Source organism: Zea mays, chromosome 2, assembly GCF_902167145.1.
Source record: "Zea mays cultivar B73 chromosome 2, Zm-B73-REFERENCE-NAM-5.0, whole genome shotgun sequence".
Classification (NCBI taxonomy): domain Eukaryota; kingdom Viridiplantae; phylum Streptophyta; class Magnoliopsida; order Poales; family Poaceae; genus Zea; species Zea mays.
In genome coordinates, this window is record NC_050097.1 from 130,849,331 (window position 1) to 130,875,685 (window position 26,355).

At 43.5% G+C, this 26,355-nt stretch overlaps 1 protein-coding gene across 1 annotated transcript; it reads left to right on the plus strand.

The window, feature by feature from the left end:
• Positions 1–226: 226 nt before the first annotated feature.
• LOC103646955 (flavonoid O-methyltransferase-like protein Os11g0303600) lies at positions 227–5,443 on the plus strand. The gene is made up of 3 exons (XM_008671556.3): positions 227–1,066; positions 1,146–1,153; positions 4,977–5,443. Exons 1-3 carry the CDS (start codon positions 269–271, stop codon positions 5,260–5,262), a joined length of 1,092 nt encoding a protein of 363 aa, XP_008669778.1. The 5' UTR covers positions 227–268; the 3' UTR covers positions 5,263–5,443.
• Positions 5,444–26,355: the final 20,912 nt, after the last annotated feature.

Below are 26,355 nucleotides of genomic sequence, written 5' to 3' on the forward strand. Positions count from 1 at the left end.
AATGTTAAATAAGATGTTTAAAACAATAAAAAAGTGACTTATCGTGGTACGAAGGGTAATCAGTCTCCTTTACACCAAAATCAATCATACACATGGAGTCTCCACCGATAGTACATGCGTCTATTGGCATATACGTACTGACTAGTCTCATTCTCATCTTGTGTGTTCCGAGAGACGGATGGAGTATATATAAACCACCCATTGCCCAACGTAGCTCCGCACCGCACACATATACACAAGCACAAGCACAAGCACAAGCACTCTAGCAATGGCTTCTGAGGTTGTCCGCCCTAGCGACGCCGAGCTACTGCAGGCACAAGCCGACATATGGCGGCTCAGCCTCTCCTACCTCACGCCCCTGTCACTGAAGTGCGCCGTGGTGCTTGGCATCCCTAGGGCGATCTACCGCCATGGTGGGGCTGCCTCAGCCGCTGAGCTGATCACGGCGCTGTCTCTCCCCTCCGCTAAGCTACCGTTCCTCCGCCGCCTGCTGCGGCTCCTAGCCGCGTCGGGCGTGTTCACCGTCGACAGGCAGAGCACGGAGGAGGAGAGGTACCGCATCAGCCCCGTCTCCTACCTCCTGGTGGAAGGCATCCCTCACGAGGACCACATGAACCACACCTCTTTCGTGCTCACCTGCACCTCGTCGCGCTACATCGAGCCGGCAATAGGGCTGGCCGAGTGGTTCAGGAAGGACACGGCCACGTCACCGTTCGAGGAGCTGCACGGGGCGACTCTGTTCCACGAGAGCATGGGCAGCCTCGACGCAGATTTCCACGACATGGCGAGCGACGCCTTGGACACCCACGACAACTTCGGCGTCGAGATGGCGCTGCGGGAGTTCAGGGACTTGTTCGAGGGGATCCAGTCCATGACCTACTGCTGCGGTAACTTTGGTGATGACAAGGGTGCCAGGGCCATTGCCAAGGCCTTCCCACACATAAAATGCACTGTGCTGGCCCCTCCCAAGATCATTGCCGCCAAACCGGCTGATGGAGTGAAGATAAACTATGTCGAAGGTGACATGTTCAGTTTCATTCCACCTGCTCAAACTGTCGTGCTAAAGGTAATGTAATAACCCTGCTCAAATTAATTAACTTCATGATCGACTCATCAGTCACCAATTAATCATTGCATATAATTAGCTTGTGCTGCACACTACCGGAATCAGAGCCTTTGCCGAGTGCCGGACGCTTTGCCGAGTGCCTTTTCTCGGGCACTCGGCAAAGACGGCTTTGCCGAGAGCCGCACTCGACAAAGCTTGGCTCTCGGTAACGAGCGTCTTTACCGAGCGTAGGACACTCGGTACAGGTCCACACTCGGCAAATCCATGTTTGCCGAGTGTCAAACACTCGGCAAATGGGGCTCTCGGCAAAGGGCCGTCAGCGGCCGTCCCAAAGCTGACGGCCGTCAGTCTTTGCCGAGTGCCAACAGTCGGCTCTCGGCAAAGATGCTTCTTTGCCGAGTGCCGCGCATCTGGCACTCGGCAAAGGATGATTTACCGAGTGTCTTATCCAGACACTCGGCAAAGTATATTTTTATTTTTTTGATTTTGTCTCCCAAACTTTTTGTGTTATGTTCCTACACTATGTAGACCTACATGTATCATTTGTGGACAATTATAACATAGTTTTCAATCGTTAGTAGATTTAGTTCGTTTTTTGAAATTCTTCGGAAAATTCAAATTTGAACTGCAGGTCACTCGAAACTTGGAAAGCCGTGCATGCAAAAATGATATTCATGTTACTTATCATAAGTTACGACCGATTTCAGAAGCGTACCGGAAACTTCGAGCAACATGCTCACTAAACATGGCCGTGAACTTGGCATCCACATGTTTAAAAATTGTATAAAACACAAACAAAGTCAGAAAATCATGAAACTTGTCCCCGTGTCATGATATCATATGTATAGGCTATGATAAAAATTTTAGAGTATTTGGAGAAAGTTGTGAGACACTATCTGTAGAAACCTTCTAGATTCACATTGAAACTCTATGATTTCATGTGTAGTCCTCTTAGGTTTCTACACATAGTGTCTCACAACTTTCTCCAAACATTCTAAAATTTTTATCACAGCCTGTACATATGATATCATGACACGTGGACAAGTTTCATGATTTTCTGACTTTGTTTGTGTTTTATACAATTTTTAAACATGTGGATGCCAAGTTCACGGCCATGTTTAGTGAGCATGTTGCTCGAAGTTTCCGGTCCGCTCCTGGAATCGGTCGTAACTTATGCTAAGTAACATGAATATCATTTTTGCATGCACGGTTTTCCAAGTTTCGAGTGACCTGCAGTTCAAATCTAAATTTTCCGAAGAAATTCAAATAAACGAACTAAATCTACTAACGATTGAATACTCTGTTAAAATTGTCCACAAATGATACTTCATCTTAATCACTTGGACAGGTCTTGGATGGTTTTGGAGACTGCAGGGGGTCACGGCCGCAACCCCAATGGCATCCTCGGCCTTCTATGCCGGGAACACTTCCCTGGACTTGTCGAGTACGCCGGAGTGACGAGCCCAGCATACACCTTCGACCACTACGCCGTCGCCCCCGATGCAGTAGATCGGGACGGCAGACAATTCAACAACAAGGCGGAGCGGGTCAAGCAAGAGCTGTGGGTAAGTCTTCCTCGCACTATATTGTTTAATAAGTCGCATTTGTTGCATATTCTTTAAATAATGTATGGATACATCGTCTTTGTATGTAGGATTTCTTCAGGTGCGATGCTGGATACGAGGCCAGGGCGGATGTGGTGTCTACGACGTGCTGTAAGAAGCTCGTCGTGGACATGCACTACGAGGCGCGCATCCAGGCCATCGTCACTTACCACGGCTCCGTCCTTGGGGAGAAGGTGAACAAGAAGGACGCCCGAACCATGTCATTGACTGCGGACCAGTACTTGCAGGTAAATACAAAACTTTATTATTGGTACTAAATATGCTTATTCTTATCTTCTGATATGCGGTGTACTTATATTTTTTTAGATGATTCCTCATTGGTGCGCCGCGCATCCTGAGTGCTGGGAGAAGATGGTGCAGAGGTGGTGCTCGTCTGAGTGGGACGAGGCGCACAACGCTAGCCGGGAACGGCGTTTGCTGATGCAAGGTCCCTCCCACCATCAAGGCAGCCGCAGCCTGGGCAAATACGCGGAAGCATGGGTACGCGCTCTTTTTTATTTAGGTATATAACTTTCGATTAGACATGATTTCTAACCATATCGTTGGTTTTCTCGCAGTCGGCGGCACATGGTGGCGCGCCTTGCTCCACGTTCTCGGCATATGCCATGGCCCACAAGGGGAAGGCGACGTCCGACGTCACCTACAACCCGGATGACGGGCCCGAGGCGTACACCAACCCCGCCATCCACAGCCGACTCAGTGAGTACACCGCAATGGCCAAGGAGGTCCATGGGCCAGATTACGATCCGAGGACCGAGGACATCGACGGAGATGTCCTCATGAGGGTCGGAGGAGGCAAGAGGCATGGGCGGTACTGGATTGCCGACGGGGCAATCGACTCGTCCTCCACTCCCACTCTCTCTCAGGTGCGAGCAAGGAGCACGAGCGCGAGCCCAGCCATACGACCTCGGCAGGACACCTCATAGCATCGTATCCAGCAACTCCAGGTTATTCCTTATCTATTCATCGTTCATTAATTTTTATATATCTTCTCTTTGCATTATCGTAACATTAGGGCGAAATATTACAGACTCAGCTAGATGATGAGAGGAGGCAACGTGAGGAGCTGGAGAAGAGGATGGCGGAGATGTTCGCGTACATGCAGAGCCTTGGCGCCGCACAGGGTCATGCTCCACCACCTCCGTTGTTCCCTGCAACTGACCCTGCTGAGTTCACTACTCCTGTGAGTATCAAAATTTTAGTACTGCATGATATATATTCATATGTTCTCACACATACAATCTACTCTCTATGCAGGGTCAATCGGCGGCGTCGAACAACCCTCATGCTTCGTCCAGCCCTTCGCCGAACCAGTCCAGATGCCCACCTCGTTGATGATCCAGACTTGGTCTTGTGAGTGTTGGTGATGTTTGGCTAGACTTGGTCTTGTGAGATACTTGGTGATGTTAGTGATGATCCAGACTTATATCTGTTTTGTGATGATCCAAACTTATATTTGTGAGTGTTGGTGATGTTAGTTATACTTGGTCTTGTGAGATACTTAATGAGACTTATGTGCTGTGAAACCTGATTTATGTGGTGATATTTGTGATATATATGGTGTTGATGATAAATGTGTTGATTCTGTGATGCGAATGATATATAATGTGATGTGAATGATATATATCTTTTGTTTGTTTGGATGGAACAGCAAAAACAAATAAAAAAGGGACATCCTGGTCACTTTGCCGAGTGTAACACTCGGCAAAGGTCGCTTTGCCGAGTGCTATGACCATGGCACTCGGCAAAGAAGGAAACCTGGGAACCGGTAAAGCCATCTTTGCCGAGTGCTGACCATGGCACTCGGCAAAGAAGGAAACCTGGGAACCGGCAAAGATGTCTTTGCCGAGTGCCGTTGCCAAGGCACTCGACAAAGGGACTGGCAAAGGGGCCCACTGGAGGGTTCTTTGCCGAGTGCCAGTCCACCAGACACTCGGCAAAGAAACCTCCTTTGCCGAGTGCCTACTAGGGCTCTCGGCACAGAGACTGGCTGTGGGGTCCACTAGACCAGTCTTTGCCGAGTGTCGCCGTTGGCACTCGGTAAAGGATCCGTCACCGTCACTTGGCGCCGTGACGGTGACTTTTCTTTGCCGAGTGCCAAATGGCACTCGGCAAAGTCTTTGCCGAGTGCCCGACAAAAAGTACTCGGCAAAGAAGCTGTTGCCGATATACAGTTCGCCGAGCGTTCTTTGCCGAGTGTTACACTCGGCAAAGGCTTTGCCGAGTGTAAAATAGCCTTTGCCGTGTGTTTAGAACACACGGCAAAGAAGCTGATTCCGGTAGTGGCACCACCTGACCGATGAGGAGTGCGTCAAGCTTCTGGCTCAATGCCGGAAGGCGATTCCTTCACGGAAGGATGGCGGGAAAGTTATAATCGGTGACATTATGATTGACCACTCTGGGCCTATGCTGGAAACTCAGCTCCTGATGGACATCGGCATGATGACCATGACAAAAGGACGACAGCACGACGAAAAAGAATGGCGTCAGCTCTTCACCAAAGCAGGGTTCAGCGAATACAAGATTCTCAAGGAATTTGGAACTCGTGTTGCCTTCGAAGTCTATCCGTGAGATATATATTTACATACATATGTATGCATATGGGTTGCGGGCTTTGGCATGACGATGTCATAAATAAATGAAGAGGGTGGGTGTGCTTACAGAGTATTCATGGATGGCCATGCATCTGAGCGCATGCATAATGTAATTGGATGCTTTCTTAATATTATCGTTGGGTTGTATGTACTTTGTACCTGCTATGTTGTTTTAAGTGATATATATTCTTGCGTACTACTATGTCGGGTGGAATATATGTTTTTCATAATTAAATAAGGGCCACGACGGAAATGTGCTAGTAGTCGCTTTACATTTCATGCTGTAGCAATTCTTGCAAATTGCTATCTTTTATTTGTCACAGAAATTCATGCCGTCGTCTAGCTCATTACTGCACAAAGGATTTGTATGGATGTTTACCAACTTTTTTTTTTGAGATATAGATGTATTTCGAAATCTTCCATAATTTGTCCAGCTCTAAGCTCCAAGGCCGCAAGTACGTAGAAATTGATTTTCATCCGTGGTTACGTTACCATAAAATTTATGGGACACAGTTTCTTGTATCAGTTTTCTTTGTCAACGAGTAAATTTACGTCACTTTTAGCTTACTAGCTAGAGCAACAGGTGTCCTTCGGACGACGCGCGTACTACTGGCACATGTATAGTAGTCCTACACAGTGTCCCTGTGATTTCTACATACCTCTATGGTGACCTTTGTTGTGTTTGATTGGATTCTCTGGTTTATGTGATTGAAGTTAGGTACCATTTGGTTCACGAAATATGACGCAAATGACAACAATAAAGATTTATGCTCGATTACCAGCGGTAACAAGTTTGAAGGTGTCAACTTTTAGTGTGGTATTTGATTACATTGGACTTAAACAAACATGGTTAACGTTATCGATTACCTTTCACCTTACAAATTTGTGAATCAGTTAGTTAGTCAGTTCATGGGCGTATATATAATCAGAGTGTGCTGAGCTGCATGCTATGTTTATACCACTACCGGAATCCAGCTCTTTGCCGAGTGCTTTTTGTCGGGCACTAGGCAAAGTCGCACTCTCGGCAACGACCACCTTTACCGAGAGTAGGACTCTCGGCAAAGGGAGACAATCGGCAAAGACGGCTTTGCCGAGTGTCGAACACTCGGCGAACGGTAACGCTCGGCAAAGGGCCCGTTGTCGAGAGCGGTCGTTGCCTTTGCCGAGAGCAAGTCTTTGGCACTCGACAAAGAAGCTACTTTGCCGAGTGTCTCAAGCCTAACACTCGGCAAACCATGCTTTGCGGAGTGTCTACCTTGGACATCCGGCAAAGTATATTTTTATTTTTTTTCTTTTTCCAACCAAACTTTTTGTGGTTTATTCCTACACTATGTAGACTTACATGTTCCATTTTGGCACAATTATAGAAGTGTTTGCTATAACTATTAAATTTTGTTCGTTTAATTGAATTTTCTCAGATAATTCAGATTTGAACTGCAAGTCACTCAAAAAATAGAAAACCGTGAGTGAAAAAATGTTATCCATGTTATTTAACATATGGTACGATCAATTTAAGGAGCAGACCGGAATTTTTTAGCACCATGCTCACAAAACATGACCGTGAACTTGCCATAAAATTATTTAAAAATTGTATAAAACACAAACAAAGTCAGAAAATCATGAAACATGTCCACATGCCATTATATCATATGTAGAGGTTGTGATAAAAATTTGACAATGTTTCAAGAAAGTTATCACGCAATATGTGAAGAAACCTAGCCGGTCTACATCGAAACTGTATGATTTCATGTTTAGGCGACTTAGGTTTCTACATATAGTGTGTCACAACTTTCTCGAAACATTCTCAAATTTTTATGACAAACTCTACATATGATATCATGACACGTCGACAAATTTCATGATTTTTTGACTTTGTTTGTGTTTTATATATTTTTAAAACAACTAGGTGGCAAGTTCACGGTCATATTTCGTGAGCATGGTGATCGAAAATTCCGGTCTGTTCTGGAAATAAGTCGTAACTTGTGATAAATAACATGGATATCATTTTTGTATTCATCGTTTTCCACTTTTAGAGTGACTTGCAGTTCAAATCTGAATCATCCGAAGAAATTCAATTAAACAAACTAAATCAAATAACTATAGCAAAAAGTTTGATAATTGTGCAAAAATGGAACATGTAGGTCCACATAGTGTAGGAACACACAACAAAAAGTTTGGTGAAAAAAAGAAAAGAATGAAAATATACTTTGCCGAGTGTCTAACGGATGACACTCGTCAATGGTTTTTTAAAATATTAAAACAGTCTTTGCCGAGTGCCAGATCGCGGGCACTCGGCAAAGACAATGAACTTAACAATACAACACCCGTGCTCGGGCCATTTTTTTACAACGTTGTCGCCTTCCTCGCTCTCCCCCGCCGTCGTCGCCCACGCCGCGCCGCGTTGCGTTGCCCCTGCCAACGCCACGCTGCGCCGCCCCCAACCACCACCGTCATCTCCCACGCCACGCCACTGCCATCTCCCCTGCCGCGGGCCCAGCCATCTCCGCCGTCGTGAGCCCCGCCGCCGACCCTGCCACCGCGAGCCCCGCTGCCGCGCGTCCCGCCCTGCGAAGCCCAGCCACGACCACCACCGCCGCCCACACTCGATCCCGGGACAAGGTATTTTCTACAATGCTTATATATTTCTAGTTTTTACTTGTATAATGCTTGTATTTTGCTAGTTTTTACTTGTACAAAATAGATAGATACTTCTAACTTGCATAGTATTGTGACATTTAATGATGCTTGCTTCCTGTATACCAAAGCCTAGTTTATGATACTTGCTTCATGTATACCAAAGCCTACTAGATTTTCTCACTACTTGCATTACATTATACTTAATAGTACATAAACACATGTGAATGAAAATATATTGGTGATTTGCAGCCATCGTGTTGCTACTTTTATTTGCATGTTTTAGAAACCTCCCCATGCAGGGGAGGTGCTACCGAATTTTTTGTTGATAGACTTGTGTTATTTTTTTGCAGAGGTATTCCTTGTCGCTGCGCAAGAACCTGCACCGTGACGTGTCGCCACTGCACCGACCTGCCATAGCCCCGCTAGCCCTACTCCACCGCCACCCTAGGTAAAACCTCTATTAGAAGGTAGGAACCACTACAAGAGCTACAAGCATTTTCGGCGGCCAGACGCTGCCGAAAATAAGCCCTCTGCCGCCGAAAATAAGCTATTTTCGGCGGCAGAGGGCTTATTTTCGGCGACATCTGGCCGCCAAAAAAAACCGGCCGAAAATAAGGCTATATTTTCGGCGGCTGGCTCCCTGGCCGCCGAAAATAAGGCTATATTTTCGGCAGTCACGCAGTTAGCCGCCAAAAATTGAAACTGCCGAAAATAGTACTCTTATTTTCGGCGGCCAGGGGGCCCGCCGAAAATTAGTAATTTCAGAGAAAAAAATTGAAAAAATGCGAAAAATAACAGAAAATTTATACAAAATTCATACAATAACAGAAATTTCATACAATAACAGAAAATTCATATTTGAGTTCACAACATAAAACTTGAGTCCATACAAATATAAAGTCCGCAAATAGTCCATACAAACATAAAATCCACAAATAGTTCATTACAACACACAGTGCGGCACAAAGCTAACTTAATCACATATTGGGGTCGTTGGAGTTGTGTCCACTACCTCCAGAAGCCAAGAACTGGTTGACGAAGTCGTGTAACGGGTTTGGATTCTAAAGAAAAAAGAAGACATTAATAACGACATTGGTTACATGTATAACGACTATTCAAACAAATTGTTTCTCAAACTAACCTCTCCTGCATAAGCTCCCTCCCCTGCATAAGCTCCTCCTGGTGCTGGTATGACCGGTGGTGGCGTGTTGTGGCCCATGACCCCGGATCCCTAGAAAATCAAGTTTAGTAAAGATTTGAAATTAGGTTCATACAAACGACAAGTCTTAACTAAATTGAAGCACCTGAGGTGGAGGTGGAGGTGGTGGAGCATGTAATCCCCACTGAGGCATCGGTGGCTAAAACTGAGGGAAAACAAATGGTTGCTGCTGTGCCTGCTGTGGAAACCAAGACTGTTGCAAATATAATATATTAGTTATAGAACCAATATCGAGCGTGTTGAGAATAAATAAAACACTCACGTTCATTGCTTGTTGCGCCTGTGCGTTGTAAGCAGCCATGTACTCTGATTGCTGTTGGAGAAATGCCATTTGTTGTTGCCGCAGCTCTTCACGAAACTTTTCTTGCTGCTCCCTCATAGCTTCCTCCATGCTAGATACAGAGCGGCGACTACGGCTGCTACTACCACAGCCCGCCTGCGACGAAGAGCCGCTACGAGAACGCAACCCCGTCGAATCGATAACACCGGTAAACATAGAATATCTTGAAAAACAAGAAAATTAGCTATTCGGTCATAGTTCCAATATTATTGAAAAGAGTCACAAGTTCATATTGTCCATGCGCCTTGCCTCCAAGTGAATGCACAACTTCAGCGTCGATGGTAGGTGCTCCTCGGCAATCGTAGTCTTCTCCATACTTCCTAACCATCTCCTGCCCGTATGTCTCTTGCAATACAATATGAAGGTTCAGCACACATGTAATTTATAGCTATATGGCAAGAAAACATTAATCCTAACAACAACTAACCATACGCTCAACAGCCGCTAGACTACACAGCTCGTCGGAGATTTCACTATTTTTCGCTCGATGCCCTCTCCTATAAACATCGATTGGGCTCGGGACAACTCCAGTTTGAGCCTCCTGCAAATATATGTGTTCAATCCGGTTTCATTTCTGAGTAAAACAGAATACTACATACTCACCATTCGCTTAGCCAACCGAATGTGTCCATCAGCCCCATAGGTATGGTTGATTACGACCTCATCATCGTCCTCGTCCTGCTGATGGCGCTGCCTATGTCGATTTCTGTTTGACTTCTCAATCCAGTCGGGCGAAGCCCATATCTCACACAAAGCCTTGTAAGCCTGCGGCCGGTGTTCCATCCATGGAAGAGTTACCTGCATATAAAGCGTTAGCTCAAAATTACATTCACATCAGAATGAGCTGTTAAATTAGATTTTTACCTCCATGTACTGGTCTACAGTCAAGTAGACATCTGAATATTGTCGAAAGTTGTTGATAGAATGACCTCGGCGCTTCATGTACGCGTTCACAACCTGTAGACGAGCATTGGAAAATGCATCCCTGCACACCTTCTTCGCATTGTTCTCTAATACTCGGTCTGCATGCTCTTGAGCCTCAGGTTCCACACGATAGTGTCTCTGTCCAACATCGAAAATAAAATTAGTTCAAAAACAACTAATAAATGTTAGGTTGAAACAACTAATAAATGTTAGTTTGAAAAAATTACCCAAAAGTCATGCTTGACGGCGCCTTGAGCAGTTCCATATGTAGCATGTGGAGCTAGTGCAAAGTGCGACCAACTAGTGCAAGGAACCACCACACCTTTCGGGTCGGTGACAATTCCTGGGTTATGTAGACGACAGAGGTTACCTAAGACTTGATTAACCTGTCTATGGTGACCTCGACCGTCAAATGACGTGTCTTCCCATTGGCTGCATGACAAAAAACAAGAAAGTCATGTCATATATATAGTGTAAAATAAACAAATAAGTAAGAACAAAGTGGCCAAACGTGAGTACCTATCACCAACCGGGATGATCAGTACTCGAGCTTCAGATTGTGCAGGCGCTGACGGAGGTAGGACAAAGTGGCCCTTCCGAGTGCCCCTTCGTCGAACGACAGGAGCCTCGGTGGTATCGTCATCCGCCTTAGCATCTATGCCCACCTCGTCCTCCTCCTCATGGGCCTGCACCTCCTCCTCCTCATGGGCCTGCTCGTCCTCCTCCTCATGGTGTTGCACCTCCTCCTCGTCGTCCTCCTCTTCCTATGGACATGAAATAGAGACACGTAAAAATTTACATAAACATTTACATAAGATCAATTACATAAGTGAGTAACAAATAAGATCAATTACATAAACATTTACATCGGTACTCCGTTGTAGAGCGATTGGTGTATCACGTAGTTCTGGCCGAGCGTGTCTCAGCAACGCCTCCTGTCTGCTCTGGCTAGAAGAACTCCCTTGGAAAAGGGAACGTGCACCAGGGAGTATTCTGCTAGCCGCATTAAGAAACCCCCTAGCAGTGCGCTTTGGTTTCCTACCACTCATCCTGTTCAATAGAAAAACATTAAATGTATTAGCTCCATTAAATTAAGTGAACTAATAAAAAATCAAATAATACATCACATACTATGAAATTTTGCATTACACATCAAAATTCATCAGAATCACGATCAAGGACTCTTCTTTGATCCAAAGTTCGCAATGTGGCTTTTTTGTTCCTTGGATTTCGTTTTCGTTTCGGTGCAACACACTCATCAGTAGTGACATCGTTACAGTCTCCGACTAGTGAGTTCAGTGCAACACCCTCATCGATAGTAAAAGTAGTTGGCAATTCTTCTTCTTGATAAACATCATCGGCCTGTTCGTCTTCGAATTGATAACCAGCAGTGCAAGGAGTATGTAAACGTTCCCTAGGGTTCACCTTATGAACTACCAACCATGCTTCAAACTTCGGATTTGGGTACGACATATAGTAGACCTGCTCGCACTGGTGTGCAAGGATAAAATTATCATGGCCTCGAAGTCGTTCCTTGTGCTTTACTTCAGTTATACCATATTGACTTTGTCTAATCCCATTAGTGCTGTCAAACCAATCACATAGAAATAATACTAATTTCAAAGGTTTGTTCCCTGCAAAATTAAACTCTAGGATGTTTTGAATGATGCCATAATAATTAGTTTCTCTGCCGAGTGCATCGAGTGCCCTAGTCAGAACTCCAGTGTTACGTGTGGCTGCACGAGGACGAGACTTTTCAAATTGGTCTGAATGAAAACGAAAGCCATTCACATTGTATCGACCAAATGTTCTGCAAGTGACCGTCCCATAAGATAGCTGTCTCAAGTCCTCGTGTATGTTAGGAGTCTTTGTGCACTACAAATAATATACAGTTAAAATGACTACCTCGCGTAAAAGGCTAAATGACATGAAAGTAAGGAATATAAAGAGTTTACATGCTCGCGAAACCAGTCAACAAAATTAGGTCTTCCTTGCCTCCCATGTCATCGCATAGTATCTAGTTGTTTGCTTGTAGGCTGATGGGAATAAGTCCAATTTTCCTCGTCGAACTTACTGTATGACAAATAAGTAAATAAATATGGCTCCTTTGGTAAAGAAATTAAGGGGTAAAATAAAGACTTACATGAAATATGGCTCCATCTCTTCCATATTAGAGTACATGTATAGCAATGCGGACATTCTTTCATCCATGCTAAGGTGGTAGAACGTGCCCTTACTAGTACTTGTGCCTCTCCATTGGAAAATGTTGAGATCACTGACAGGAGGTTCCTCATCGACATTGTATCGCATGGTAGCAGCATATACATTATGTTCCTCTGCGAAATACACACTCGTGAAGTATGAAACCTCCTTTAGCAAAAAAGCTTCAGCGATGCATCCTTCTACTCTAGCCTTATGTCGAACCATGCCTCACAGGTTTTTGAGTGCACGTTCAATGTGATACATCCACCTATATTGTACAGGTCCACCAACCATTGCCTCATATGGAATGTGAATAAGTAGATGCTCCATCGGATTGAAGAATCCAGGTGGGAATATTTTTTCTAGCTTGCATAACAACACTGGTATTTGTTTCTCCAACTTCTCCATCATATTTTTACTTATTTCTTTGGCACAGATCTGCCTGTAGAAATAACTTAGCTCAGCTATTGCTTGCCACATGGCGTCGGGCATATAACCACGAAACATGACAGGGATAGTCCTCTCCATTAATATATGGAAGTCATGGCTCTTTAACCCAGTTAGTTTTCCCGTTTTCAAATTCACAAATCTTTTCAAGCCCGTAGCATAACCATCAGGAAATTTAATTTTTTTCATCCATCTCATTACCTCGATCTTGTCTTTAGAGGTAAGACAGAACAAGGCACGTGGCGGCTTACCGTTGTCATTGAGCACTTGGGTTGGTCGGTCACAAAGCATTGCTAGATCTCTTCGAGCTTTCAGATTGTCCTTTGTTTTTTTCAAAATGCATGCATGTGTGTATGAGGGCTTCATCAACATTACTTTCTTGGTGCATGACATCAATGTTGTGCACAAGAATCAATGACGACATATAAGGGAGCTCCTAGAGACCACATATATGTGTCCAGTTGTGGTCCACTCCGAATCCTTCGTACTTGTCCCCCTTTTCATTTAGGACAAGGTTGTTCAGCTGAGCATATATTTCTGCCGCGTTAAGACGTTTAGGCGGACCTTTGGTGACCACAGTGTTCTTTATAAAGTTTTTCTTATCGCTCCTAAAGGGGTGTTTCCTGGGCAACCAGCGTCGATGACAATCGAAGTAAGTGATCTTTCCACCATGAGCAAGACGGAAGCAATCTGTATCTGAACCACAATATGGACATGTCAATCTACCATGTGTACTCCAACCGGTAAAAATAGCATACGCCATGAAGTCATGCACCGACCACAAATACACAACTCGAAGTTTGAATATCTGTTTTGTAAAAACATCGTATGCTTCAACACCTTTCCAAAGCTCCTTCAACTCTTCAATCAAGGGTTTTAACATGACATTGAGGTTCTTTCTAGGATAGTCTGGGCCAGGAATGATTAAGCAAAGAAATATAAATTCATAATTCATACAAAGAGAAGGTGGAAGGTTGTATGGAATAACAAAGACGGGCCAACATGAGTATGATGATGCCATTTGACCAAAAGGTGTGAAGCCATCGGTCGCGAGGCCGATTCGAACATTCCTCGGATCAGCTACAAACTCAGGATCAAACGTGTCGAGAGCCTTCCATGCATCCCCATCTGAAGGGTGCACGATTAGGTCATCGTTATCACGGACACCTTCTTTGTCCCATCGCATGTGCATAGCGGTTTTTTAGATAGAAACATTCGTTTCACTCGAGGAGTTAGTGGCAAGTAGCGAAGCTGCTTATGTGCAACATCTGTCATCACTTTCTGTACCATCATCATTAACAACTTCCACAAATCTAGATTGTCCACATTTCAGACATTTTTTCTCTTCCGCATGCTCCTTCATGAAAAGCATACAATTATTTTTGCACACATCAATCTTCTCATAATCCATACTGAGACCTTTGATAATTGTCTTTGATTGGTACATGTCTTTAGGCAACTTATTGGGCTTTGGGAGCACATCTCCTAATAACTTTAAAATCTCATTGTAATAATTGTTCGAGAAAAAGTACTTGGACTTAATGGCCATGAGCCGAGTCACAAAAGCGAGTATACTCACATCTTTGTGTTCATGCAACGGCTCTTCAGAGTCTTTTAGTAGTTTAAAAAATCTGGAAACCTCTGGTGTGGCAGGATCCTCGGAGCTTAGGTTGAATTCTGGACGTAGCGAATCTAGCATCTCATGCATCGCATCATCGCTAGCCCAATCATTGTTCTCCTCCTCTTCTACATTCCGGTTGGGTACTACCTCACCATGATGTTCGCACACCTCATATCCGGGCATAAATCCAAACTGACAAAGATCTAGGCTAACTCTTTCCTTATTAAGAAATATACTGTTTTCGTGGCGCCTACAAGGGCATCTGACAGTGCCGGTTAAGGACAAGGCGAATACGTGGTCCACAAAATCTTTGGTCTTGGCTACCCACTCATCAGAATGACGTCCATTCCTACTCCAGCCATTGTACATCCATGCACGGTCTTCAGCCATGCCTGAGACTGTTAAACCGAACCATATCATGAAACCATTATTCAATTTCATCAAGTGTATCGGTCCTATATGTATAGGCAAGGATAGATTCTAAACCACAGCAAGCTACCAGGACCCACAATAATTTTGGCAGCATAACCTCGCTGCCACTAAATAATATTATTTATATATAAAACAAAGAATGATATAATATTAATCAAATCAAACTAAGTACCACATACACTAATAATGCAATTATTCTACGTACCAATACCATTTCTATTAAAATTAATAATATAATAGTACCACATTTTAATATGAAATTAATGGCTAAATACAATATATATACCTCTAATTACTAAAATACATATACCACTAACACATTAATGAAATCAAATTAAACAATAATATTAATCGCACAACTAATTAAACATACACAATCACAAATATATATTAATTTCGGCGGCAATTAAACAACGGCCGCCAAAAATATTGAATAAATAACGCAAAAAAAATACCTAACGATCGGGGCTTTCAACGACGACGACGGCGGAGTCGATTGCACAGCGGCGGTCGACGGGGGCAGCACGGAGCTTTGAACGGCGGTCGACGGCGGCTCGGGGCGGTGGCGGCGGCTTTAGGGCGGCGGCGGCGTCGGTTGGGGCGCCGTCGGTCGGGCGCGCGCCCACGCACAAGGGCACGACGCGGGGGAGGAGCGGCGCGAGGAGGCGGCGGTGAACGGCGGCGTGGGCCCAGCCGGGAGGAGCGGCGCGAGGAGGCGGCGGTGAACGGCGGCGCGGCAAAGACAGAGACGCGGACGCGGTCGGGAGAAAGAGGAAGAGAAAAGAGAAAGGTCGGCTTACCGTTTTAAACACGCAATTTTCGGCGGCCATGGCAGAGGCCGCCGAAAATAACGTAATTTTCTGCGGCCTACACTAGGCCGCCAAAAATCAGCCGTTATTTTCGGCGGCCATCCCTTAGCCGCCGAAAATTACAGTGGCCGCCGAAAATCGTGCACGGTGTTGTTGTGAACGTAGTGTATATGTATTACATGTTTATCTTAAACTATACTCGGTTATATATGTTAGAGGATGGAGGACCGTGAGTGGATGTACACGGCCCGTGTAGGAAGGAATGATGTCACCCCTGAATGGATTAGAAAGACCGATGCTTTCGTGGAACGGGCATATGGCGAAGCTGCTAAAAGAGCGAGTCTAGTCCCATGCCCGTGTAGCAAATGTGCCAACCGGAAAAGAAAATCAAAAAAGGCCATGGTAGAACATATTTGGAAAAATAGATTTATGCTGGACTATACCTGGTATAAGATCTTCCATGGTGAAGCGCATCGTACGAGAGAGGAGGTGGTGAGACAACGCGTCAAGGATTATGATGCCGATGACAGTGTAGTGTAGCGGATATGTTGAATGACTATCACGAGGCACAATTCGTCGGAGGATGTACGGAGGACAAGCCAGAGCCGACTGCAAAGGTATTCTACATAAGGATGTAAATGGTGGGTAAATTTCCGGTACCGTTTACCAGATTTTTCCAGCCGTTTTCAGATTTGTCGGGATATATGGAAAACAGGACGGAAACGGGATATGTTGTTTCGGAAACGGTACGGTAAACAGTGAAACATATTTACTGCCCGTTTTTCGTATTTCTCGAGAAAAATTCGATATGTTCCCGTATTTTTCCCGGCCCACAAAACAGATAAGCAGGCAAGAATTATACCCGTTAGAGCCCACAAAACAGTGTTAGCAAGAGCACTTTGCATGCACATTCCGACCTGCCAATCTGCCATGCACCCATCCCCACGGCCATGGGCCCATGGCCACACGCCCACGCATGACACATTCACACAGGGTGACAGGGACACAGCCGACGCCATCCCATGCATGACACATTTTCTTGTACTAAAATTGTCTTGTATTTGCATTTCAGCTTCCACGCATGTGCCATCCCTTCCTATAGACATGGAGATTTTAGTTGTGATATCTTCTTCTTCGGATGTCATAGAAGATATATCAAGTGATCCAGATGGCATGCCACATGTATCAGTGTATGGCCAATTATATGTGGACAAGATTATGTTTTGTGTACTTTTGTGAATGGGACTTGTGTGTGGCTATGAATGAACAATTGTGTGGTTAGGATTTGTTTATTGCGAACTTTTCCGATTACAATTACCATTTCCCGATCAATTCCGAGCTATTTTGCTCGGATTTATCCGTTTTCAATAAGCCGGAATTTACCGGTCGTTATCCGTTTCTAACTTTTTCATTTACCGATTCCGACCGAACAAAAAATTATGCGGGGTGAAAACGGTGAGAGGTTTTCCGACCGAAACCGACCATTTTCACCCTTAATTCTACGACATGTTTGACGCGGCACAGAAGCCCCTTCACTGCCAGACAAAGGTTTCTCAACTAGATGCCATTAGGCGTGTAATGGCGTTCAAGTCGCAGTACAACATGAGTCGAGACGCATTCGATGGCTTGTTGACGGTCATTGGCAGCCTGCTTCCAGAGGATCACGTTTTGCCAAAGAGCATGTACGAGGCATAGAAACTCCTTCGTGCACGCAAGGTGACGTATGAGCAGATACATGCTTGTCCGAAGGGTTGTGTGCTATTTAGGAAAGAATACACAGAGGTAAAGTACTTTTCGAAGTGTAAATCATCTAGGTTCATGAAGGTAGACTCTAGTGATGGACAGAAGAGGCAGCTTGACATCCCCGTGACAATCCTACGCCACCTTCCGTTCATATTGAGGATCCAGCGTCTATACATGACCAAGGAATCCACGAAACAGATGACATGACACAAAAATGGCAAACGATACAATCCTGACAAGATAGTGCACGCATCCGATGATGAAGCATGGAAACACTTTGATGCCATTCTCCGTGAGAAAGCCGAAGGGGCTTGTAATATACGTGTTCCGTTGGCCACAGATGGGTTCAATCCCTATGGAATGAGTGTTGCCCCGTACATATGTTGGCTCGTGTTTGTTATCCCAATCAATCACCCCATGGTTTATGTTTTCAAAGGCAGGATATATTCGTGTCGTTGATAATTCCCAGACACCCAGGAATAAAATGGGCGTGTACATGGAGCCTTTGATTGATGAATTGGTATGTGCTTTGGGAGGAAGGGGTATGGACGTATGACCGACCTACGAAGACAAACTTCAAAATGCATGTTTGTAACCAGTACTCCTTGCATAACTTACCGGCGTATGGGCTATTCTGTGCTTGGTGTGTTCACTGTAAGTTCCCATGCCTAGTTTGCAAGAAATCTCTTAGGTTCATTTGGTTGAAGAAGGGTGGCAAATATTCGTCGTTCGATGAACTTCGATAATTTCTCCCACCTAACCATCCATTTCACCTAGACATCAAGAAATTTACGAAAGGTGTTGTAGTAATAGACCGCCCACCTTCAATGAAGACTGGTGCCAAAATTCGTCAAGAGATAGATGGGCTTGTGGCCTATTTAGAAGGTGGTTTTGTGGGATATGGTGAGCAGCATATGTGGACAAATAAGTCGGGCTTGACTCGGTTCACCTATTAAGAGGACCTGCTCCTTTCACACAACATTGATGTGATGCAAACTAAAAAGAATGTTGCCGAGGCACTTTGGGCAACAATTATGGACTTTCCTGATAAGTCAAAGGATAACATAAAGGGAAGATTGGATCTGACAGAGTTATCTGATAGACCAAACCAAGAGATGAAGCCGCCTAGTGTTGTAAAGACATTGAGAAGGCCTAAGGCCAATTTTGTCCTAAGCAGGGCCCAGAGGAAAGAACTTTAGTGGATCAAGATGTTGATGTTCCCTAATAGGTATGCAACTAACATGAGTAGGGGGCGAACTTATCTACTCTGTGAGTCTTAGGGATAAAGAGTCATAACTCCACATATGGATTGAACGGATTCTTCCTGCGATGGTTCGAGGCTATGTCCCAGATCATGTCTCTCTAGCACTTACAGAGTTGAGCTATTTCTTCCGCCAACTTTGTGCAAAAGAGGCCAACTCGAAAGCGCAAGTGGTTCGACCACCAAGTCCTGAGACATGAAGAGTAGGGCAATATCATGCTATATGAATTGACCAACCTTGAAGAGGTGATGCCATACATGGAACAATTTCTTCATGAATTCTGGTGTCGATCATGAGACCCAACTCCACAAGAATATGATACCCTTCTTAGAAAGGGTGCGGGAAATGGATTGCCTGATTTCATTTCCTGGTTCAAACATAAGGTACGTGCTTAGTTTGTTAAAGAGATCCGTCTATTAACTCAATTTAGTGTCTTTTAACTTGCGAATACTTGCAGGGCCAAAGAGATCCGTCTATGAGTGCCGAGTTGAGACAAGTAGCCAACGTCTTTGCTTATAGGGTCAAGAAATATTCTGGGTATGACGTCAATGGATACCGTTTTCGCACAACAAGCTACGACCAAAGTCAGCCTAATCGAAAAACAATGTGTTATGAAGTCTTTACGCCCGGCCTTGATAAGGTCGATTGTTTTGGACAAATCGAAGAAATATATGAACTCAATTTTCATGGTTCCAAACCTATTACTCCAGTGATATTCAAAATGTCATTGGTTTGACCATCAAGTGATGAGATGGACACATTCTAATCTTGGGATAGTCGAAATTCGACAAGATTCCACCTTACCAAGAGACGATGTCTATATCGTGTCCCAACAGGCCACACATGTGTATTATCTACCATATGTGTGCCAAACGATAGAACACCTTAAGGGTTAGGATGTTGTGTATAAGGTTTTGCCGCACGCCAAATTACTTGTTCCAAACGATGAAGATTATAACTTAGATTCGGGCACATATGACGGAGAGTTCTTCTAAGAAGATGGGCTACAAGGGCGATTTGAGATAGACTTAACCGAAACTATTGGAATGGAAGTAGATATTAAAATGGTTGTTGATGAGAAGGATGATGAGGTGCAAAATGAGAATGACATAGAAATACTTGAAGGCAATGACATTAATGACGAACTTTGCCTTTAGATGGTGTTGACTATGAAATGGTTGCTAGTGATGATGAGACTTATGATCCGGCTAACCCCGACACATATGAATATTATTTTTAAATGATGTAATGCTATATTTTTAATTTCACGCCTGTTTCTAAGTACATCTTTTTTATATGTGCTTATTTGCTTAATCTTAATTGCACGTTGTTGGACAAACATGGTGGGCGGTGGGATGACGACAAGGATGGGGAGAAGGAGCACCCACAGGACGGTGGAGGAGACATAGCAGGACGACGACGTCCAGCAGCAGGTGGAGCAGCAAGCAGGACGCCTCAGGTTCGAGGAACGTCTACCTGCGAGGTCCCGTGAGTCTCCCTCAGTGTCCCATACTTCATGACAAGCGGCCATGGATCTGAGCACATGCATAATGTAATTGGATGCTTTCTTAATATTATCGCCATATAGTGTTGGCGTTAGGTTGTATGTACTTTGTACCTGCTTTGTTGTTTTAAGTGAGATATCCAGTATCGTAATATATTCTTGTGTCACACCTGGGTTTCGGGGGCACCAAGACCCGGGCGTGAACTAATCACCAGGTGTGCTGGGACCAAGTCTCACACAAATGATGAATCATGGTACAGAAACGAATGTCACATATTTACTATATAATAGGAGTTCTGTACAAAATAAATAAATAATTACATCATATGGAGACAACGATCCAGCATCACAAAGTTGACTGGGATACGACGGCTTAGACCTCTCACGAACTCATCACAACATCCTTCATGCGCCTCATCCTGCGGTACCTGTTCTTGACCTGAGGGGGTGTGAGACAGCAAGAGTGAGCTCACATACGTTCATCACTCAACAAGTTGTGGGGAATAATGTGCATGAAGTGACCAAAGGTTGGAGCTCATGTGAAGTGTAAGGCTTACCAAAGAGGATGGTTAAAGCTGAGCATTGCTTTTAAAGTTGGTCAAAATTTTATTAGTAGTTGCTAAGTGTAAGTATATACCAAACCAAATAAGTAGTAGATCAAAATCTTATAACCACACCTGCGATGCAATGCATATGACAAATTGAATTTAGTTCCATAAATTAATCATGTGAGGGTCCGAGCTGCTCATGACCGTGAGCACTCTTGATATACCAGTTTTACACTCTAAAGAGGTTGTGCATCTTGTTCCACAAGTGATGGTACCCTTCTGCCAAGGGATCACGACTCCCGTACACCTCTACCAAGGAAGTGAGGCAGGGTAACACTACGAGACCTTTACAAAGTTCCACTAGCTTCAGAAAACCCACTATAGTTTCTAGGAAGCTCCAATGCAGGGACTCCTCGACTGACCGCCATCATAGCAAACCAAATAAGTAGTAGATCAAAAATCTGATAACAACACATGTGATGCAATGCATATGACAAATTGAATTTAGTTCCATAAATTAATCATGTTAGGGTTCGAGCTGCTCATGACCGTGAGCACGCCTGATATACCAGTTTTATACTCTGCAGAGGTTGCGCATCTTTACCCACAAGTCATGTTACCCATCTACCAAGGGATCGCGACTCCCATACACATCTACCAAGGAAGTGATGCAGGGTAACACTACGAGGCCTTTACAAAGTTCCACTAGCTTCAGAAAACCCGCTACAGTTTCTAGGAAGCTCCAATGTAGGGACCCCTCGCCTGACCGCCTTCACAGCAAAATCAACCCAAGGGCCTCCCTACACTGACCACTCCCCTACTGCCCTTGCCCCTTTCGGGTAAGGTAGTCCTCCACTAGCTTTCCTAATTAGTCAGCCAAGGGCGTCCCATACCACCCTTGTGGTAGCACTGTTTTCACGGTTGGTTGCTCCATGTTCCAAATAACATAATGATCTTATCATGAACAGTAAATAACAAACTAATAATAAAAGTATGATCATGAATAATATGTATCTCCATACCCAAAACCACATGAAGCAATAGCAGGTACTACCCAAAAATTCAGTGGTAAAACAAGGTATAAAGATAGCCAAACTAGGGTAAAATATTGGGTCCCATCAAAATTAACCTATGCAGATCATTATGATTAATAAGAACATGACTGAGTAAAATGAAGTGATCAAGGGCACAACTTGCCTGGGACTTGAGATTCCAGGTACCAACTTGCTCTCCAGGTGGCTCGTGACCTCAGTGCTAAACGCAGAAATACAAACAAACATGGTATAGGCAAAATTAGCATCACACCAAACATAAGTACAAACTGAATAATAATGATCTATGTGTCGTAACGAGATCGTGGGGTCGAGAATCACTAAATTCGGAGCTACGATTTAAAAGATATGATTTTCTAAAGATTTAGGAGTCAGGTACAAAAGAAATTAAGTACATAATTTTTAATTTATGTTTCATAGCAAAATAAAGTTATCAGGAGATAAAAAATATTAATATGAATTTATAGCAACTGGAATGGATCTATTTGGAATTTAAATGGATTTAATATGAATTAAACAAGTTTCTATATTTATTTTTACACTAAAAATTATTTTCTGTATTAACTTATTCAGAGTATGGCTTGCGGCCACAATTATCCAGAAGACTAGGGGGTCACATATGAATTTCAGGACCCAACTGCGCTAATCTTTCTATACCCGAGGATGGCAGGTTGGTTTTTCAAAAACTGAGGGTCCCAAATGTATAAATAGGCACGGTGAAGGGGTAAGGAGCAACCAGAGTCGTTGGATCAGACACGCATGGCTCTGATTAGAATCGAATCGGTACGTGTTGTGGTACGTCAGATCTCCATCCAATGGTTCTAGACACCGAGAAGCCACCGGATACATCCATTGACATATCAACGACCAGGATTTTATTTACGCCCGTCGCGCTCATATCCATCCAAAACTAATCCAACGGACATGCGATAATTGCCCTTATGACTAATCCTATTCGTCGATGAGCCACCTAACGGATCCCACACTTCTCCTATTACTCACCCCAATTACAAGACCGCGCGGGCGCCGCCCAGCCCGTGTGGCGCCTCCACCGGCGAGCAGTGCACTCGACCCCAGGAGCCCTATTTTCCCACCAGAAGCGAGCTACGCGCAGAACAGAGGAGAGGGAACTTCCAGGGGGCGACGACTCACCGAGAAGGAGCTGCGACCGAGCTGACCACGGGGCACGGTGGCCACACGACAATTCCCAATACCGGCGAGGAATTCATGTGTGTACCGCGATCCTTTCAAGCCGATTTCCTTGCCAACACCTCCCCCGGCCTCCAGAGACGAGACCAATCACGCACGCAGGCGAGAGCAGCGATGGAATTGCAAATTCCACAGAGGTCTGCGAAGGCGTAGATTCTAGCCTATGCCCCTGGTTCAGCGACCACGGATTTGGTGTCCGAGGATGAAGAGTAGCGTCGGCCAAGGATGGATATATATACACCCCGGAACCGGCCGGTTGGTGCATTGGCAGGCGCGACATCCGGGGGTTGTTCACGGAGAGAAATCCGGCGGCGGTTGTGTTCGTCTCGGAGTTGAGGTAGGAACGACCCCCCCCCGGCCCACGAGTCAGTATACGGTGAACGCCCTAAACAAGTGTATGACCAGTTGGTCCCACCAGTCAATCGGAGGCGGTGCGGTGTGTGAACTTAACCCGAGCAGCTGACACATGGGGTCGTTCTGTAGCGACACAGCGCAACCGCGTGCCTGACACGCGAGCCCGCCTGCACAGCGCGAGTGGGCTGGCGCATGGCGCCAAGTTGGGCTGAGGTCAGGTGAATCCGGCCCAATCCTTTTCCTTTTCTTTTCTTATTTTCTGTTGTATTTCAAATTTCAACCATTCAACTCAATTCCATTTTCTTATTTTGAACTTCCATTTTCCAAGTGCCAAAATTAATCCTACTAATTTCAATACTATTATTTTTTTTATTTTCCTTGTTATTTATTTATGGGAGGAATAAATGGTTTCATTAAAATTCCCTTTCTCATTCTCTATCTTATGTTTTTTATTTAAAATTGGGGATAAGTTTATGTTTTTCATGAAATGTATCACCCAAAAATTATCATCAAGAGATCAACCCTTCTTTATCTATTTATTGGTCATTTAACTAATTTAGTATTCTCAATTGATTATGAAGAGGAAATTCCCTACTAAATTCCAAAGGTTTCAAAAAAAATTCTAGAACCATTTTCATTAATATTCTTAATTCTTTTGTTTTCATTATTTTATGATATATTTATATTTTTTTCTCCTACCAATTTTGGGCTTTACATATCATATCCTGTTAACAGAAATCTTGTCCTCGAGATTTGTAAGAAAAAGGAATGTATACCCATATTGTCTCAGAACATGATGTGTAACTTATTAGCAACACATAGCGTAAATTAGACCTTATTATTACTTCTAAAATACTAAAATACTAGCTACTAACTAAAATAATATTTCGGTCTTACAAATAGTAATATATATATTTATATATCTTGGTGGAGCTGGTGGTGGTGGTGGAGATTGTGGTGGTTGTTGTTGTCTTTCCAACCGTTCTTGCATCATTTCTTAACGCATCTCCAGTCGTTCCTGACACATTTCCTGGTGTTCTTGCCTTATTTGATTTTGCATTTCGTTCGTCGTGTTTGTCATTTGTTGTAGTACCTGCATTTGGGCGGCAACCACTGTATTGGTCCCAGCCGATGGAGGATTTGGAGGATTCATTTCTGTTTGTTGTTGCCTGATAATCGTCCCTTCCTGGTATTGACCATCTAAGTTCGAAGAATATGGTAACATAGTTTTGCAAGGGAAATTATTTGGTAGGCAGAACGAATAGGCTAGTAGCTGATTATGAACTGAAGATTCTTTGGTAGGGCTTAATCTGTTGTTTTATGTCAAGATTGGGATAACTAGTCGTATAAGGTGAATGTCCAAATGTAAGATAGAATCTGTCAATATGAGATAGATATGGGTGAGATATACTACATGATGTAGGTCAAAATATTGTTTGATGTTAGGTTGGGATAGATAGATCATACAATTCATCATGACTCTATTGGTTGGGTTAGCTCTTCTGCTCATGGTTGAGTTGGTCTAATGTGCTAAGTTAAGTTAACACCTGGCTAGTAAGGTCTAATCTCTTCTACCAGTATCAATAATCTGTTTCAGTAGACCACATTAGATTAGATCATATTAGCTTGGATCACATTAGATTTTATAATCCTATTTAAGAATATCATTTAGTTAAGCATATCAAGCTGACTTTATCTTTATGAAATTCTAGTATCTTTTTTTAAGTGGAACTTCCAATTTAGAACTATTCACTAACTAAGATTAATAATTAAGATCTGACATTTTACAGATCCCCTATATATATTTTATTTGCTATACTATTTCTGTAAGTCCGCATAGCTCAAAGGTTAGAGCACCGCATTTGGATATGACTGGATTAGACTAGTTTTAGGTTAGATGGATCTACTAGGGTAGAATAAATGTTATTAGGATATGTTAGAATCTTTTGAGATAGGATGGATATTATGTTGTAAGTAGGTCACAGTCTCTGATAGGTCAAAACAGAGGGGTTATGCAATCATCCAATGGGTAAGATGGTTGTATATAGTTGAGTTGGTCTGTCGTTCTTAATTTAGTGCAGAGTGAACTGAGTTAAAACATGTGGATTGGGTCTAATCTATTTTGCCAGTATTAACTAACCTGTTTGAGTGGGTTACATTAGGTTAGTTTAGATTAGCTAGAAACTAGATTATTTTAGCATAACTAGATTTGACTAAATAAGATCTATATAATCTTGGATCAGATCATGGTTATTATACCAAAATGAGATAAGCGAAGTGGTTGGGATAAGTATATGTAATACCCAGAATGTATACAGGGAAACTATATTGGATATTCTTATTTTATGTGCCACATTTGCATCATAAAAAGAGCATGCATATAATTGAGAGTGATTAATTAAAACAAATAATACTGAAACAAAATAAAGCGCATCTTGTTGGAGTTTTATATGTTTGTGCATTAAACAAAATAATAAGAATAATGATAATAATAAGAAGTTAATAATCCTAAAAGTTGGATTAAATCCTAAATTGAAATTAGGGTTTGGAAATAAGAAAATATAAAGGAGATGAATAATAAATATATATATAAATAACTATCCACACAATTTGTACCTCTAATATCACCAATATAATTTGTAATGATGAGCCACAAAAGTTTGAATTAAATTTGAATTCAAATGGAATTTGAGAAGTAGAAAATAAAAAGGAAAAAGAAATGGGGTGATGGGCCCAAACTTACACAGGCAGCCCATTTCTCCTGCGC